The 18320-nt window shown below is 36.5% G+C and overlaps 1 protein-coding gene across 6 annotated transcripts in view; it reads left to right on the top strand.

The window, feature by feature from the left end:
- Positions 1 to 18320, top strand: part of DYNC2H1 (dynein, cytoplasmic 2, heavy chain 1) — a 289555-nt gene that overhangs the window by 39558 nt on the left and 231677 nt on the right. For all 6 annotated transcript variants that reach the window (XM_005856867.2, XM_005856868.2, XM_014539785.1 and 3 more), the window contains exons 26-31: positions 402 to 784; positions 2326 to 2458; positions 2555 to 2672; positions 9349 to 9461; positions 12100 to 12219; positions 16646 to 16796. In XM_005856867.2, coding sequence (XP_005856929.1) covers positions 402 to 784; positions 2326 to 2458; positions 2555 to 2672; positions 9349 to 9461; positions 12100 to 12219; positions 16646 to 16796 — 1018 coding nt within the window. The remainder of the gene's footprint in view (positions 1 to 401; positions 785 to 2325; positions 2459 to 2554; positions 2673 to 9348; positions 9462 to 12099; positions 12220 to 16645; positions 16797 to 18320) is intronic.

Genomic DNA, 18320 nt, shown 5'->3' on the forward strand with positions numbered 1-18320 from the left:
TCCCTCAGACCGTTGGAGGGCCGGACTATAGTTTAAAAAAAAACTATGAACAAATTCCTATGCACACAGCGGCGGCAAAAACACCCGGCGGACCAGATAAATGTTTTCAGCAGGCCGCATGTGGCCCGCGGGCCGTAGTTTGAGGACCCCTGAGCTAGGGCGATGCTTGAATTTTCTGTTTTTCTTGTTTAGAAGTAAAAAACATAAGGTGCAGAACTTTGACCATGTGAACCTGGATACTTTGTATCTGATATTCATGGATACATTAGCCAGTAATTCTCTTTTACCCTCTAAAATATATCCACTTAAAAATATATCATTTTATAAATTAGACTTCTTACAATTTATTTATATGACAATTAATGTTGAAGTTATAAACATGGATATGTTGTGTTAAATAGGATTTAAATAGTCGGGCACATGGTGAAGTTACAATCAGAGAAGCTTTACGTGAACTTGATCTTTGGGGAGTTGGAGCAGTGTTTACATTGACTGATTATGAAGACAGCCAAAAACGAACCATCAAGCTGATTAAAGACTGGAAAGATATAGTAAATCAAGTTGGAGATAATAGATGCCTTCTTCAGTCCTTAAAGGATTCTCCTTATTATAAAGGATTTGAAGATAAAGTGTCAATTTGGGAAAGAAAACTTGCACAGTTAGATGAGTACCTGCAGAATTTAAACCATATTCAGAGAAAGTGGGTGTATTTGGAGCCCATTTTTGGCCGTGGAGCATTGCCAAAAGAACAGGCACGCTTCAATAGAGTGGATGAAGATTTTAGGTCAGTATAACTATGTAAGACATAGACACATATGGCAATTTTTATTCATATTATAAGGTGTTTAATTTCAAGTAATTACTTTTTCATTATTAGAATCATCTGTGTATTTCAATTCTTTCTCTAGTGGTTATATAGCTATTTCTGAGCAGCTGTTTTCTCTCAGCCATCTGCTTCCTGGACTATTTTGAACTGGGTTCTGTTTACCACTCTCCATTTATATATACCTAATATTTCCTTGAGTCACCAAATCACAACTTTGCTATTGTAAATTTGTTGGACATTTTTCTTATCTCTGACTAGTATTTAAAAGAGTTAAGCAAAAAATTTTTTTTTTCTTATAAAGTCTCTTCCTTTGGCTTCTGTGACGCTGTCCTCTCCTGTTTCCGCCTGTCTCTCTGGTTCTGCTCCTAGTTCCTAGTGCTGAGCCCTCTCAAAACATTGAGATGTAGACATCTCCAGCTTTCAGCCTTAGGTTCTTTTCTCACTCTATTTTCTCCTTTTATTTCCTGATGTCTCCTCAACCTCTATATTAAGCCCATATTTCTCTTCTGAGAAATATCAGAATTAAAATGATGAGTTTATCCCTTTCCCACAGATATTTTCTCCTTCAGATTCTGTGTCAATAAATGGTACCACCTAATGGCTCAAAGCAGAAATAGAATGGGCATCTTTAATAACTCATGCCTTTTTCAAATCTATTAAATTAGCAAATTTAACCCAATTAATTAATTCACTTACTATAGTTTAATATGCCCTTTATATTTCTACTTTTAAAATTTTATTCTAAAGCACTTTTGTTGTCACTAACTTTGACTACTGCCTAGCCTTCTGACTTATTCTTGTCATTGCTTAACAAGCTTTTCATACAACAGCCAGAATAATTTTTTAAAAAGTGAAGTTTCATCATTTCCTTCCTTGTTGCTTTAAGTAAAACTTTAAAATGGTTTCCTTTTGCTCTAAGGATGAAAAATGATCTGCCCCCTGTCCATTTCTCTACCTTTTCTCGTGCTGTTCTCCTTTCCGCATTCGTGCCTCGAGCCTGTCGCTTCTCAGGCATTCCAAGCTGCTTTCCAGGATCTTTGCCAGAAACGTTTCCCTCGTCATCACCGACTTCTCTTTTTATTCATCATCTCAGCTTAAATTACTTCCTCCGAGAAGCCATAGATTAGAGTTGCCCTATTAGCCACTTTACTAGTACTTTGTAATTTCCTTTTTAGCAGTTATTATAACTTTATTGAAATGTTATGAGAAATTATTTAACGTTTTTCTCTGTCACTAGCCTAATAGCTCCATGATGTGGGGCTTAATGTTTGTTTAGCGAATAAATGAAATGAAAGAATTTGCAGTATGGGAAGTTAAAAATGGTAATGGGATATTATGAATTTTAGCATTATTTATTAGCAGCATAATTATGTGTTGGTGTTGTATAGGGTTACCTCTAGTTTGTGTTTGTTTTAAGCAGGTTAATAAATATCTCAATATATGTCAGCCAAAAAACTGTTAAAATAGATGTGAAAATGACTGTTATTTTCTTTGCTTAGATCAATAATGACTGACATCAAGAAAGACAACAGAGTTACAACGTTAACTACTCATGCAGGAATCAGAAATTGTCTACTGAAAATACTTGATCAGCTACAAAGATGTCAGAAATCATTAAATGAATTTTTGGAGGCATGTTTTTTAAAATATTTATGTAATAAATTGTAAACTATTTAACAGTAATTTTTTGAAAAGAGAAGGTTATTTTTTTCGTTTTATTTTTATTAGGAAAAACGCTCAGCATTTCCAAGATTTTATTTTATTGGTGATGATGACTTGTTAGAAATACTGGGCCAGTCTACCAATCCTTCAGTAATTCAGTCTCACCTTAAGAAGCTGTTTGCTGGTAAGATTCAACATTTATTCAACCGATATTTATTGAGTTTCAACTATCTGCCAGACATAATGTTAGGCTCTTAGGTACACTATTGAATAAAATACAGCTCATACACACAAAGAACTTATAGTTTAGTAGGGGAGATAAACTAGTAAGTTGACAAATAGAGTATGACAGTTCCCATGGTCAGTATAAGTAAATGGCATTTTATCTGCATCTATGAAGGCATTTAGGTCAGTTTTGGGACATCATAAAGAAGGTGACTTCTAACATGAGACTGAAGAATGTATACTTGTAGGTGTTAGCTAGAAGAAAGATGGGGAGGCAGAGGGAATAGGTTCTGCAGAGCCTTGGAAATGAAGGAGAACATGTCCCTTCATTACTGAGTTCAAGATCTCCTGAATGATATCCAAGTGGAGATATTCAATAGGCAATTATTGTCAGCAAAGATACCTGGGATGGAGATGTAAACTTAGGAGTTATTTGTATATAGATAATAACCACTCTATGGAAATAGGTAAGATTACTTGAAAAAAAGTGTAGAGTAATAGTGCCATATTCTTTGACATTGTTGAATCAGTTTTGCTGGATAATTGCAAATGGAATTGCTTTGCTGCAAAAATAATGATGATTTTTTTTTTCTTAAAATATTTCTTTTTTTTTGTAAAAGAGTCATATTTTTCAAATTAACTTTAAGAAATAAAAATTTTTCTTCATCTTTACCTGTAATTAGGGATCAGCAAATTATAGACCCACAGGCCAAATCTGGCTCACTGCCAGTTTCTTTTTAAGTTATAACTTTTTTTATTATTCTTTATTGTTGAAAGTATTACATATGTTCCCCTTTCCTCCGCTTTGACCCCTAGGCCCACCCCCACCCCTGGGCCCAAGCCTTCAGCATCCTATTGTCTGTGTCCATGGGTTATGCATATATGCATACAAGGTATTTGGTTGATTACCTCCCACCCATCCACCCTCCCCCGCCTTCCCTCTGAGATTCTTCACTCTGTTCCATACTTCCTTGTCTCTGAATCCACTTTGTTCATCAGCTTATTTTGTTACTTAGATTCCACATATGAGTGCTATCATGTGATACTTGTCTTTCTCTTACTAACTTATTTCATTTAGCATGATATTCTTATGCTGTCTCAAAGGGTAAGAGATTCTTTTTTTTTTACAGCTGTGAAGTATTCCATGGTATAAATGTACCACAACTCTTTTATCCACTCATTTACTGATGAGCACTTGGGCTGTTTCCACATCTTAGCTATTGTCAATTGTGCTGCTATGAACATAGTGGTGCTTCGGGTTTCTTAGGATATATTCCTATAAGTGGGATCACTGGGTCAAATGGCAGTTCCATATTTAATTATTTGAGGACATTCCATAATGTTTTCCATAATGGTTGCACTGTCTGCATTCCCATCAGCAGTGTACTTTTCTCTACATCCTTCCTAGCACTTGTCATTTGTTAATTTGTTGATGGTAGCCATTCTGACAGGTGTGAGGTGATATCTCATGTTTTAATTTTCATCTCTCTGATGATCAATGACTTTGAACATTTTTTCATATGCATTTTGACCATCTGCATGTCCTCTTTGGAGAGGTGTCTATTTAGGTCCTTTGCCCATTTTTTAATTGGATTGTTTGTTTTCCTTCTTTTAAGTTGAATGAGTTCCTCATATATTTTTGATATTAATCCTTTATCATATGTGTCATTGCCGAATATGTTCTCCCATACAGTGGGATCTCTTGTTTTATGGATGATATCTTTTGCTGTGCAGAAGCTTTTTATTTTGATGTAGTCCCATTTGTTTATTTTCTCCTTAGTGTCCTTTGCCTTAGGAGATGTATCTGTAAACATATTGCTATAAGAGATGTCTGAGATTTTGCTGTCTATGGTTTCTTCTAGGATTTTTATGGTTTCACAAGTTACATTTAAGTCTTTTATCCATTTTGAGTTTATTCTTGTGCATGGTTTAGGTTGGTGGTCTAGTTTCCATTTTTGCATGTATATGTCCAATTTTCCCAATACCATTTATTGAAGAGACTCTCTTGCCTCCTTTGTCAAATATTAATTGAGTGTAATGAGTGGGGTTGATTTCTGGGTTCTCTGTTCTGTCCCATTGATCTACATGCCTGTTCTTATGCCAGTACCAGGCCGTTTTGATTACGGTGGCTTTGTAGTATAACTTGAAATCTGGTATTGTGATTCATCCAACTTTGTTCTTCTTTCTCAGGATTGCTGCAGCTATTCGGGGTCTATTTGATTCCATATAAATTTTTGGAGTATTTGTTCTAGGTCTGTGCAATATGCTGTTGGTATTTTAATAGGGATTACATTGAATCTGTAGGTTGCCTTGGGTAGTATGGACATTTTAATGATGTTGATTCTACCAATTCATGAGCACAGTATATTCTTGCAATTGTTTATATCTTCTATCTCTTTTTTCAACGTCCTGTAGTTTTCTGAGTATAGGTCTTTGGCCTCCTTGATTAAGTTTATTCCTCAGTACCATAATTTTTTTTTTGTTTTTTTTGGCAATGGTAAATAGGATTGTTTTTTTAGTTTCTCTTTCTGTGAGTTCATTATTAGTGTATAAAAAAGCCATCAATTTTTGGGTGTTGATTTTGTATACTGCTACATTGCCAAATTAATTTATTAAATCTAGTAGTTTTTTTGGTGGATTCCTTAGGGTTTTCTATGTACAATATCATGTCATCTGCAAATAATGACAGTTTTATTTCTTCTTTTCCAATTTGGATACCTTTTATTTCGTCTTTTTGTCTGATCACTATGGCTAGCACTTCCAGTAATATCTCTATATATAAAAGCCTAAGTGGCTGTTACGACCTGTTGACCGAATGACCAGTTGACCGGTTGCTATGATGCCCACTGACCACCAGAGGGCAGATGCTCAACGCAGGAGCTACCCCCTGGTGGTCAGTGCACTCACACAGCCAACCTCCCATGGCCAGCCAACCTCCCACAGTCCCTCCCCCTGGCTGACTGGCATCAATTGGCCCTGATTGGGACTGGGCAAGATGGCCTCAATCAGCTCTAATTGCTGGCCAGGCCAAGGGACCCCACCAATGCACGAATTTGTGCACTGGGCCTCTAGTGTTGAATAGGAATGGAGAAAGTGGGCATCCCTGTCTTATTCCTGTTCTTAGATGAAATGTTTTTAGTTTTTGCCCATTAAGTATGATGTTTAGGTTTGACATATATAAACTTCCCTCTCAGGACTGCTTTTGTTGTGTCTCAGAGATTCTACTTAGCCTCCATGTGTTTGAGTGTTTTGGGGTGTTTTTACTGTAGTTGCTTTCTAATTTCATTCCACTGTGATCTGAGAAGATGCTTGATGTGATTTCAGTCTTCTTAAACTTGTAAAGACTTGTTTTGTGTCCTAACATGTGGTCTATCTGTGTGAGTGATCCATGTGTAATTGAGAAGAATGTATATTCTGCTGCTTTGGGGTGAAATGTTCTATAAATGTCAATTAAATCCATCTGATCCAGTGTGTCCTTTAGAGTCAATGTTTCTTTGTTAAGTTTTTGTCTGGAAGATATATCCAGTGAAGTCAGAAGGGTGTTAAAGTCCCCTACTATGACTGTATTGTTGTCGATCTCTCCGTTAAAGTCGTCTAGAAGTTTTTTTAATATATTTAGTTGCTCCTATATTGGGTGTATAATGTTTACCAGTGTTATATCCTATTGTTGGATTAATCCCTTTAGTATTACGTAGTGACCTCTGTTGTCTCTTGTGGTGGCCTTCATTCTAAAGTCTATTTTGTCGGATATGAGTATTGCTATTCCAGCTTATTTTTCTTTTCCATTTGTATGGACAATTTTTTTCCCATCCCTTCACTCTTATCCTGTGTGTGTCTTTTGTTTTGATGTGGGCCTCTCATAGAGAGCATATAGTTGGGTCATGTTTTTGTATCCATTTAGCTACCCAATGCCTTTTTATTGGAACATTTAATCCATTTACATTTAGGGTTATTATTGATAGTTACTTATTTGCTTCCATTTTAAATATGTATATCTAGGTTTCTCACTCTGTTTCTTCTCATTACAGCAGTCCCTTTTATCATTTCTTGTAATGCTGTCTTGGTGGCGATGTACTCCTTTAACTTTTTTTTGTCGTTGAAGCTCTTTATTTGACCGTCTATTTTGAATGATGGCCTTGCTGGATATAGTAATCTTGGTTTCAGATCCTTGCTTTCTATTACCTTGAGTACTTCATGCCATTCCCTTCTGGTCTGTAGAGTTTCTGATGAGAAATCAGGTGTCAGTCTTATCGGAGCTCCTTTGTAGGTAACAGTTTTCTTTTCTCTTGCTGTCTTTAAGAGTCTCTCTTTGTCTTTAATTTTTGGCATTTTCATTATGATGTGTCTAGGTGTGGGCCTGTTTGGGTTCTTCTTGCTTGGGGTTCTCTGTGCCCCCTGAACCTGTGTGACCTTTTCCTTTACCAGGTTAGGGAAGTTTTCTGCCAATATTTCTTCAAACACATTCTCTATCCCTTTCTCCCTTTCTGCCTCTTCTGTTACACCTGTTATTCGAATATTGTTATGTTTCACATTGTCCCACAACTCCCTTAAGCTCTCCTTATGTATTTTAATTGTTTTTTTCTTTTTGGTTCTCTGATTGATTTTTTCAACCCTTCCTTCTAATTCACTAATTTGATCCTGAGCTTCCCCTAATCTGCTGTGTATGCCTTCCAATGTGTTCTTTATTTGTGTTATGTCATTCTTTATTTCTGACTATTCTTTCTTCATAGTTACTATATCTTTTCTCATGCTGTTGAGCATCTTTACTATCAGATACATTTCTTATCTCTGTTTCAGATAAATTTCTTATCTCTGCTTCATTCATCTCTTCTTCTGGAGAATTCTCTTGTTCTTTCGTTTGGGGGTTGTTTCTTTGTCCCTTCATTTTGGCTGTCTGTTTGGGTTTTAACTGTGTATTAGGTAGATCTTATATGCTTCTAAATCTCTAGTGCAGGACAGTGTCAAATGCTATTTTTGACTAATTAGATCAGGCAAAGACTCAAAGCCTCCAGAGACCACCTCTGCTTACAGCCTGATTTGGATTCTGATTTGGATTGTCCCCAGGCAATTGTCCTCAGGTGTGGCGAGAGTTTTTTTTCAACAAGGTGGGGCAGTTGCTTTTGCATTGAGGCTAATTATTATTTTCAGTCTCTTCAGTGACCTCAGGGGAAGGTGTTTTCCAATAGGATGGGTCAACTGTCTTCCCCCCAGGCAGGGCAAATATCGATCTGGGAAAGATGTCCTCTGCTGCATGAGGGAATGACTCAGCACAGGAAACTGGGGGTGTCTGCCCTCTGAGCTTTAACTTCTTAGTCCCCAATCCTGGCTTCTTCTCACTCAGCTACAGTCCACCCTGCTCTTCTTCTGCCTAAGCACTAGATGGCTGGCTCCACATGGAATTTTGTATATTGGCCCTTTAAGAGGCTCCCTGAATTTCTAGCTGTCGCTCCCTGGCAGACAGCAACCCTACTACTTTTCACAGCCAGATGTTATATGGGTATTCTTCTTAGTTGTGGTGCTCTCTGCTTGGGGGCCCAGCTTGGGGATTAGATTCCAGAGTTCTCAGTGGCAACCCCCACAGCTGAGATATCTGTCTGGAACTTTAGCTGCTGTCAGTGGGTGCCAAGCCATCCCTTTCATGCCTCCATCCCTCCTACCAGTCTCTATGCAGTCTCCACTTTAGGTCCTCGCATATCAAGTTCTCTCGAGTAAGTCTTCTGTTGATTATTCAGGAAGTTTTTTTGTATTTTAGTTGTAATTCCAGTGTGTTCCTGGGAACGTGTTTGTGCAGCATCCACTTACTCTGCTGCCATTTTTAATCTCTCACTGTCAGTGTTTTTAGAAGAAAATTTTGTTGGAACACTGTCATGCTCATTATTGTCTATAGCTGCTTTTATGCTACTAGCACAGATTTGGTTAGTTGATACAGAGAATCATGGCTTGTAGAAACCGAAAATATTTACTCTGGTGCTTTGCAGAAGTATTTATTAACCACTGTCTATATGAAGTTTTAAGATGTTTATAACTGTGGGCTGTGGGTGGTAGTGGAAAGAGCTCTTGGAATCAGAAGGCTTGCAATCAAGCTCTACCTGTACTATTTATTAGTCAGTTTTAATTAATTGTTACCTCTCTGAAAATTTGAAAATAATAATTTATAGGGTTTTCTGAGGACCAAAATTAGTTAATGTATTTAGGCTTTTTGTTGTTGTTGTTAAATATTAAACAGTGTTCAAATTTTGGGGAAGGGCAGTCTTATTTGCCCTCCCCCTTTCTCTCATCTTTTTGCCTCAAATCAGTTGAATCATCAGTCTGTATTCTTATGAACTAATTTGTGTCTGATTTTTTTCTCTCACAATGTTTTGAGATACCAACCTTATATTTTATTGTTTTAAATTACTGAATAACATTTCATTGTTTGAATATATCACAGTTTATTCATTTGCCTGTTAATGGGCTTGGGTTGTTTCCTCTTGTTGGTTATTAAAATCTATTGTATTAAATTATATGCTAAAATTAACATAATTCTATTGCATTGTCATATTTATTATGAAGTATATATTATGTGATAACCATATATGATTTCTAATAATTATTTTTTATCATTTTTAATTTAAATTGTTGCTTTTATAATGTAGGTATTAATAGTGTATGTTTTGATAATGAGTCAAGACATATAATTGCAATGAAATCTTTGGAGGGCGAAGTTGTACCTTTAAAAAATAAAGTTCTTCTATCAAATAATGTAGAGGTAAGTAATTCTTTTTCATGTATGAAAATTAAAAGAATTAAGTGTATGAACTTTATATAAAAATTATTTAGTCAATTTTTAGGGTAAAGTTGGTTAATTTAGAAAGTAATTTGTTTTTTTGTTTTGTTCAGAATGATTTGATATTAAAGGGAATATGGATTTTTAATCTTTGGAAGGCAGTATATAATTATGAAAAGAGCCTTTGCTTGGAGTAAAAAAAGACTTGGATAATAATCTTAGCTACAAAAATTATTAGCTATGTGACTTAGAATCTGTTTCCTTATCTGTAAAATGGGAATCTCACTATTTGTTGAAAAGGCTTTCTTTTGAAAATTAAATGAGATAAATGGCTTTAAGCATATTATGTAGTGTTTGGAACATAAGTACCCCATAAGTCTTAGTTCTCTTTTCTTTTTTAAATGAGTTGTATGGCCCTGGATGGCACCCTCAGTGGTTAGAGCGTCAGCTCCTGCACTAAAGGCTTGGGTTTGATTCCTGGTCAAGAGCACATACCTGGGTTGCAGGTTCAATCCCCGGCCCCATTCGAGGCGTGTGTGTGAGGCAACCAGTCGTTGAGTCTCTCTCACATTGATGTTTTTCTCTGTCTCTTTCCTCTCTCTGTTTCTCTTCCTCCTCCCCCTCCCATTCACTTACTCTGAAAATCAATGGAAAAAATATCCTTGGTGAGGATTAATAAAAATGAGTTGTATAAGATGATTAAGGTGAATTAGTAAGCTTGCAGCTAGTGCATTTGCAGAATAGCTATGATTAATTGGTTCTTTAGGACTGAAAGTGAATTCTCAAAGGCCTATTACAGGTATATAGCTAAAACCAAATAGCAGTAGGTTGCATCACATTGAATTATAATTTTTAGGTTCCAGAATTATTTTCCAACTGAAGTCAAAGGCCATGTCTTATCATACATGTATCTATACAGTTTAGCCAAAGGACTGTTCCTGATTGGGCCTCAACATTTTATCATGTGATTGAAAGCACAGAAGTTTTTTAAAATAGCGCCCATGGTTGGTGAAGAGTTTTGTTGCTTTCTGCTGTTGTTTTCCTTCCTGTAGTTTTGTTGGGACTAGATGAACAGAAAGAGGAAGAGCTTAAGTTTTAGAGCTGGGCTAGAGCAAATTTTCCAGCAGAGGAAAACTGAAGTCTGGAAGTGTCTGTGATGATGAGCTTTGCATAGACAAAGCTTTTCACTCTTTTGCTTCAGTGGCTTTGGAGCTGAGTAAAGTATCATGCTGTTTTTAATATTGGAAAGAGCTCTAAAGATACAAAGAAAAACTAGAACATAGAGTTAAAGTAAGTAATGAGAAGCTATTTAAGATTGCAGCTTTTACTCTTAGATTTTATTGCAAATGATAGTCTTTTAAAGTTAAGTAAGTAGTGATTCATAAATATTTATTATACTTTTTATTAATCATTATTTTAACTTTTATTTTATCCATAATCATGTGAGTGAAAACATATCTTTTTTGACCTTGAAACAAAATTAGTTTTATTTGAAGAGGCAGCTTAACCCCCCAAATAATATAGTTCCTCCTAACTGAGCAATCCCTTCCCAGGGTTGCAACTTTTTGAATGTGAGATCATTAGGATAGCAAGAGCCTGGGACTTAGCTGGTCACTTTGATTCTGATTTATTGGCTCAACTATCTAGTTTGATTTGTCATAATGCTAAAAGGAATGAGTTACTTTTTAAATGTTCATATTATATTGGTTTGTATAGATAATGTAGTAGCTAACCACAACTTTTGAGTTTTTACACTTGAAATTATGCCAAGAGGTTGAAAAAAAAAGTTTTCTTCAAATTACTTAAATCATATATTAATTATATGGCATATAACACATTGGGATGTAAGAGTCAATAAGAAATTATAATTCACCCTCCTGAAATAAAAGAATAGGGTCAGTCAATAGATTATGGAGCCTCTGTGGAAAACAATATGGAGTTTCCTCAAAACATTAAATATGGAACTGCCATTTGACCCATTGATCCCACTTCTGGGAATATATCCTAAAAAACCCTAAACACCAATCAGAAATAATATATGCACCCCTGTGTTTATAGCAGTGTAATTTATAGTAGGTAAGATTTAGAAGTAGCTCAGTGTCCATTAGCAGATGAGTGGATAAAAAAGCTGTGGTACATTTACACAATGGAATACTATGCAGCAGTAAAAAAGAAAGAACTCTTAACATTTGCAGTAGCAAATAAAGCTAGTCAGAAAAATATAAGTATTACATGACACCTCACTCAGATGTAGAATCTAATGAACAAAATAAACTGACGAACAAAATAGATCCAGAGACATATAAGCATGGAACAGACTTTGGAACCCAGAGGGAAGGCGGAGGAGGGTGGGTGGTGGGAAAAGATTAACTAAAGAACTTGTATGCATATATGCATTACCCATGGACACAGACAATAGGGTGGTGAAGGCCTGGGTCCGGGGTGGGGGGGGGGGGGGGGAAGGCTAGAAGGGGTCAATGGGAGAAAAAAGGGGGCATATGTAATATTTTCAGCAATAAAGATTACAAAAAATAAAAAATGATGAAATGTGAAAGTTAAAAAGATAGATTATATATCTGTTTGATGATATGCATATATTATTTTCTAACTTTATTTTTAGCATTGGTTAAATGCTTTGGCCTTGGAAATGAAGCAAACTTTGAAACAGTTGTTGACAGAATGTGTTACTGCTGGACGAAGTTCTCAAGGTGCAATTGACTCATCCTTGTTCCCATCACAGGTAAGGAGGCTGATGTCTGGAGAGAACATGGCATCCTGGGATGCTCCCTGACCTAGAGTAGAGTCCCAGGGCTCAAACAACTGACATCTCTGTGCTCCTTTTATCTAACAGTTACCATTGACAAATTGCTTAATTTCTGTGTCTGAGTTCCCTCAACTGTAAAATGTGAGGGAAGAACTGCATGATAGTGAAGTTCTCTTCTATCTCCATTAATTTGCTATAATTCGATTCTTTCAAGCAGAAAGCATGCTGAGATATAAGCAGCCAGGCCGGTGGGGAATAGAATGTGGAGGGAGAATCAGTCATGTAGTAGCTTCCTCCTTCCTGATGTTAGTCCATCATTGATGGAAGGGCACAGGGTAGATAACACTGTCCCCCACCCTTCCCATGGACTCATCTAAGACAGCGGTTCTCAACCTGTGGGTTGCGACCCCTTTGGGGGTTGAACGACCCTTTCACAGGGGTCGCCTAAGACCATCGGAAAACACATATATAATTATATGTTGTTTTGTGATTAATCACTATGCTTTAATTATGTTCAGTTTGTAACAATGAAATTGGGGGTCACCACAACACGAGGAACTGTATTAAAGGGTCGCGGCATTAGGAAGGTTGAGAACCACTGATCTAAGAGTTTGACACAAACAGGAATTTAGCAGGGTATTCGTGTAGATGGGAAATATGGTTACACCACTGATCTAAAATGTTAGCAGGAGCCCTAACCGGTTTGGCTCAGTGGATAGAGCGTCGGCCTGCAGACTGAAGGGTCCCAGGTTCGATTCCGGTCGAGGGCATGTACCTTGGTTGCGGACACATACCCAATAGGGAGTGTGCAGGCAACTGATCGATGTTTCTAACTCTCTATTCCTCTCTCTCCCTTCCTCTCTGTAAAAAATCAATAAAATATATTAAAAAAATAAAAATAAAATGTTAGCAGGGAAGCTGAGAGCTCAGTTACATTGTGGGCATTGCAGATTGTTGCAGCTCAGTATTAATAGGAGCTCATTCCTGAAACACTGGATTCTAGATACCAATCTTATAAAACTTGTTCCAGACCTTATCAAAGTGTAGTACTAAGACTTGTGTTAAGTATTCTGCCTTGTTTACGATTTGTTTTATTGCTTATTAAGACGAACACTATCGGTTTAGGACATCAGTAACTTTAGTTTTTAGGGACCCTGAAACGTAGGCATTGAGATATTCTATGATTTCTCATAAGAAAATCTACCCAACTACTCAAAGTTATTTGCTTTTCAGATTAAAACATTTAGTAGCTTGATTTATGAAATAGGAAGCTTGGAACGTTTTAGATTCTTATCCCTTTTATCATTGATGTCATTTGTAGCCTTTAGCACTTTGATTCAAACTAAAATATGTTTTAAAAAACCTTGTAGCCCTTGTAGCTCTACCCGTGGATAGAGCATCGGCCTGAGGACTGAAGGGTCCCGGGTTTGATTCTGGTCAAGGGCACATGCCCGGGGTTGTGGGCTCGATCCCCTGTTGGGGGCATGCAGAAGGCAGCCAATCAATGACTTTCTCTCATCATTGATATTTCTATCTCTCTCTCCCTCTCCCTTCCTCTCTGAAATCAATAAAAATATTAAAAAATAAGAATAAAAAACCTTGTAAAGTTCTTAGAGAAAAGTAAAAGCAATCATCAATGAATATTGCCAGTGCAAAGTCAGAATTAAGCTGCTTTATTACTCTGGAAATGTTTCCTAGTACTCTGTCAACTTTCAGGTAGGATTTAAATTGATTTAGAGTAAAAGACATAACATTAAGAAATCTACAAAAGTAAGATTGCATAATAATTGGATTCGGGAAATGACAATTGTATCAGGATATAAAGGCTAAAGAAAGTTGCTGGTTTGAACGTGAAACTTATTACTGAGCTCTTGAGTATTCAAGTAAAATGAATGTAAATGTAAAAATGTAAATAATTCATTATCTCTGTAAAAATGTGAACTATTAAACATATAAATAGTGTTGACCCTTGGACAATGTGGGGATTAGGGGTACTGATTTACCATGCAATTGAAAATTTGTTTTTTAATCCTTACTGGAGGATCTGTTTTTATTGATTTTTTTGAGAGAGAGAGAGAGAGAGAGAGAGAGAGAGAGAAACATAGATTAGTTGCCTCCCATACATCCCTCCCAGCACCCCAGGATTGAACTTGTAACCGAACCTGCAACCAAAATATGTGCCCTGACCAGAAATCAAACCTGCAACCTTTTGGTGTATGGATGACGCTCCAACCAACAGCCCACCCGGCCAGAGCTCTGTGTAACTTTTGACTCCCCCAAAACTTATCTGCAGTGGTCCCTTGGTTATCTGTAAAGGACTGGTTCCAGAACACCTCCCCATCCCACCCTCTCACCACCCCTCTGCCCCCGACTGCAAATATCAAAATCTAAGGATGTTCAAGTCCTTTATATAAAATTGCACCAAACAGTATTTTGATCCACAGTTGGTTGAATCCCCTAATGCTAAATGCAGGGATATGAAGTGCTGACTGTATACAGGGTGGGGCAAGTAGGTTTACAGTTGTGAGTACATGAAACAGATTTTATTCTTGTGTTATTATTTATTAATTGTTGTATTATTTTCCATGTAAACAACTGTAAACCTACTTTTGCCCCACCCCATATTTTTTGAAAACGTGTGTATAAGTGAACTGATGTAGTTCAAATCCATCTTGTTCAAGGGTCCACTGTAGCTCATTAGTCTATCAAAACAACGAATTCTAGTTTATTAGTGGTATGCTAAGAAAAATTATGTCAAGAGCATTTCCATGAGGGGATAGAATGATGTAAGTCATCACATGAATGTCTGGTACAGGTTATTATATACTGTTAATTCAGTTCTTTAAAGGTATTTTTGTAAGGATCTGTGAATTCACTTTCTGGTTTGGGAAGGAAGTAACAGGGTAAGTGGAAAGAATCTGACAGCCTTGGGTTCAGATCCTGCCTTTTCCAGTTATTCTCTGAGTGATTCTTTTTGACATTTAGTTAAGAGAATGTAATAATACTGACATTGCCAACTCATTTTGATTAGATCATGTAATGTTTGCAGAGCACTGTTAGAGATCATTACATTCTAATGAATAATATTAGTGCCCATGCACATTTGTTAATGGTAACGTGACTTTAGAAGTAGCCAAGAGTGTATCTTTTTTTTTCTTCTATTTTTTAAAGAGTGTATCTTGACTATCATTTCTGTTAGTCTCTCACAGAAATTGTATGTCAGACTGTTAGTAATTGAGATGATTTATGTGTATTTATAGTACAGAAATTCAGGAGTATTGCCTGAAAAAAATTCACATGTATCAGTATTAGTGTGGAGGTGGTGAGTGAATATTTTAGTAAGAAAATTAAAGAGCAGAGTCTTTTCACAAAAAAGCAGATTTGGATCTGCTTAAATGCTTCACCATATATCTGATTAAAGAAGCTGGTGAGTTTGGCACATAACAAAGTATGGCAGGTAACTTTGCCCTGGAAAGAGTTACTAATTGGCTTTCTCTTCTATAAATGAATCTAATATGATATTTACACAATATTTTAAGTTAGAGCAAGACAGTAGCTTAGCCTGCTATACTAAATTATAAAATGCATATGTAGATAACTAAATGACTTAACCTGTTAATAGAAGCATTTGATGATATTCATCTGGATGCTGAAATTTATATAGCACAAAAAACAATCTATTCAATAGTAATAGGTGAATAGGTTTGCTGTTTTAATATGATGGTGGATTATGCCTTTAATTTAAAGGAGGATATTGATTTACCTTGTTTGTCTAAGAACTGTATCAAACTATTTTAATATAAGTTTTCAAAGACTGGTATTTAAATGTACAATTTGCTTTATTAGTAGTCTTGCTATATTAAAGAAAGCCTCTGAAGCAGGGTGAGCATCTCAAGTTTTATATAAAGGTAAAGATACCTATATTGATCTAGAGCTAGTTTCTGTTTTTTGCGTGTTAGACTGAAAGATAGGACAGATCTTAATTTAAGATAAAATTGGAATTTGAGATGGCAGACTTCAGTAATACAGTGAGTGATTATTTGGGATGCTAGCAGATTACTTATTAAATAGAATGCGCCATACTCTGTTATCTTTGCATCTTACTGGTCGAAAAGAAGCCATTTATGAGGAGAGTCAGGGGAAGGAAGTATCAAGTCCCTTCTCTTACCATAAGCTTGGTGAGTTCTAGGACCCACCAAATAGGCCTATGGGAGATAGTAGGAGTTCTGAGAAGTAAGCTTGGGCTGCATTCTCTGTTAATATTTGAGGTACCAAAAGGGCATTCAGGTACAGAGATTCAATATAATAGAAATTTTGGGGAAAAGGGTTTCTTTTCTTAAGTTGATAAAATATTCCTAAGTAAAATCACCTCTTAAAAATATGTTTTCTCTTAATTTAATAGATATTATGCTTGGCGGAGCAGATTAAATTTACTGAAGATGTAGAAAATGCTATCCAAGATCACAGCCTTCATCAGATTGAAGCACAACTAGTAAATAAGTTAGAGCACTATACTGACATCGACACAAGTTCTGAGGATTCGGGCAATACTGGTATGGGAAAATGTTCCATCTTCTACCTACTTTTCAGTTATTTGAACATTTTTTGGTATTCTATCTTAATTCATTTATTGTTTCTGGCTATCTAATTTGGAGGTTACTTTAGAAGTTACAATATATATATACTTAACTTTTAAATTGTACTTAAACAAAATGCAGAAACCTTACTATCATATAGTTTTCTTTATATCCCACTTTTTATCTTGGTGTTGACTTAATGTTACATCTACATACATTGAAAACTCCATGAGATTATATTGTATTTTTTTGCCTTTAACCATCAAACGTTTTTAAAGGACTCAAGAGAAAAATAGTCTATTATATTTACCTAGATGCTTACCATTTCCGTTGCCCTTCCTTCATCTTGATGCTCCAAGTTTCCTTCTTGTACCTTTTTCCTTCTGTTTGAAGAACTTCCTTTAGTGTTTCTTTTAGAGCAGGATTGTTTGTTGTCTATGAATTCTCATAGATTTCCTTCATCTGAGAATGTCTTTATTCCTTCCATCTTTCTTATGTGATTTGATTTTTTTTGTTCTTTGCATGTTGAATGATTTTGGATTGTATCCTGGACATTTTGAAAATTGTGTTATAGAGTCTGGATTTTGTTTAAATCCCCTGGATGAATGTAATATTAAAATATCAATGTTGATATTTTTCATTTAGCAATTGATCATATTTGGTTCAGGCCACAAGGTCCAGCAAACCTTCTGTGGGTGTGGTTCCATTGTCAGTTCTGTTTTCCAAATCTACTGTGCTATTACAGATCTGCACGTGTGAACCATCTAGTGGCCAGTTCTCAAAGTCTTTGGTTTGATGTTGAGGATGAGACCTGCACAGTTTGGAGATGAGCCTGAATTCATAAGCAAGCTTATAGGGTCGTTTTTCTAATCTCTTTTCTCTCCATGGTCTTCCCAGTAGTTTCTGGTTCCATTGGGCCCCCCTTTTTGGTCCTCTGGCCAGAAAGCTGAGGTTTCATATACTTTATACTTTCCTGCACACTGTCAATGACCACACCCATAATGTGCGCCAATTGATGGGAGAACACAGAGAGAAAAAGAGCAGCAGCGGTTTGTCCTACTCTTTCAGGATCATAGCTTCTCTGATTTCAGAGGAGTGCTCCCTTCCCTGAGAGTTTTAGGCACTTCTGGGTCTTAACTGCCAGCACTGAAGCTACCTGCTGGAGACTCCTGCTCCTGGAGACTCCCTGTCTACAGCAATCTGGGTTTCAGGCTGCACTGTGTCAGGCCTAGCGATACAGAGAGGAAAAAAGAAAAAGAAAAAGGTAAATTCTCTACGTGTTTGATAGCACTTCTAATTCTGACCTTCCTCAATTGCCTAATCCTTTTGACTTTTCAGAGTCCTAAGTAGCAGTTCAGTGCGTGTTGTCCATGTTTTCTACACCTGCATTCAGAGGGAAGGAAGGCAGGGTGTGCTTACTCCTTCATAAGGAACCAGAACTCATTTCCTAGTGAATGTCGATGTTTTCACATACAAAATTATTATTTTTTACAGATGGTG

This window comes from Myotis brandtii, unplaced genomic scaffold (genome assembly GCF_000412655.1).
Source record: "Myotis brandtii unplaced genomic scaffold, ASM41265v1 scaffold105, whole genome shotgun sequence".
NCBI lineage: Eukaryota > Metazoa > Chordata > Mammalia > Chiroptera > Vespertilionidae > Myotis > Myotis brandtii.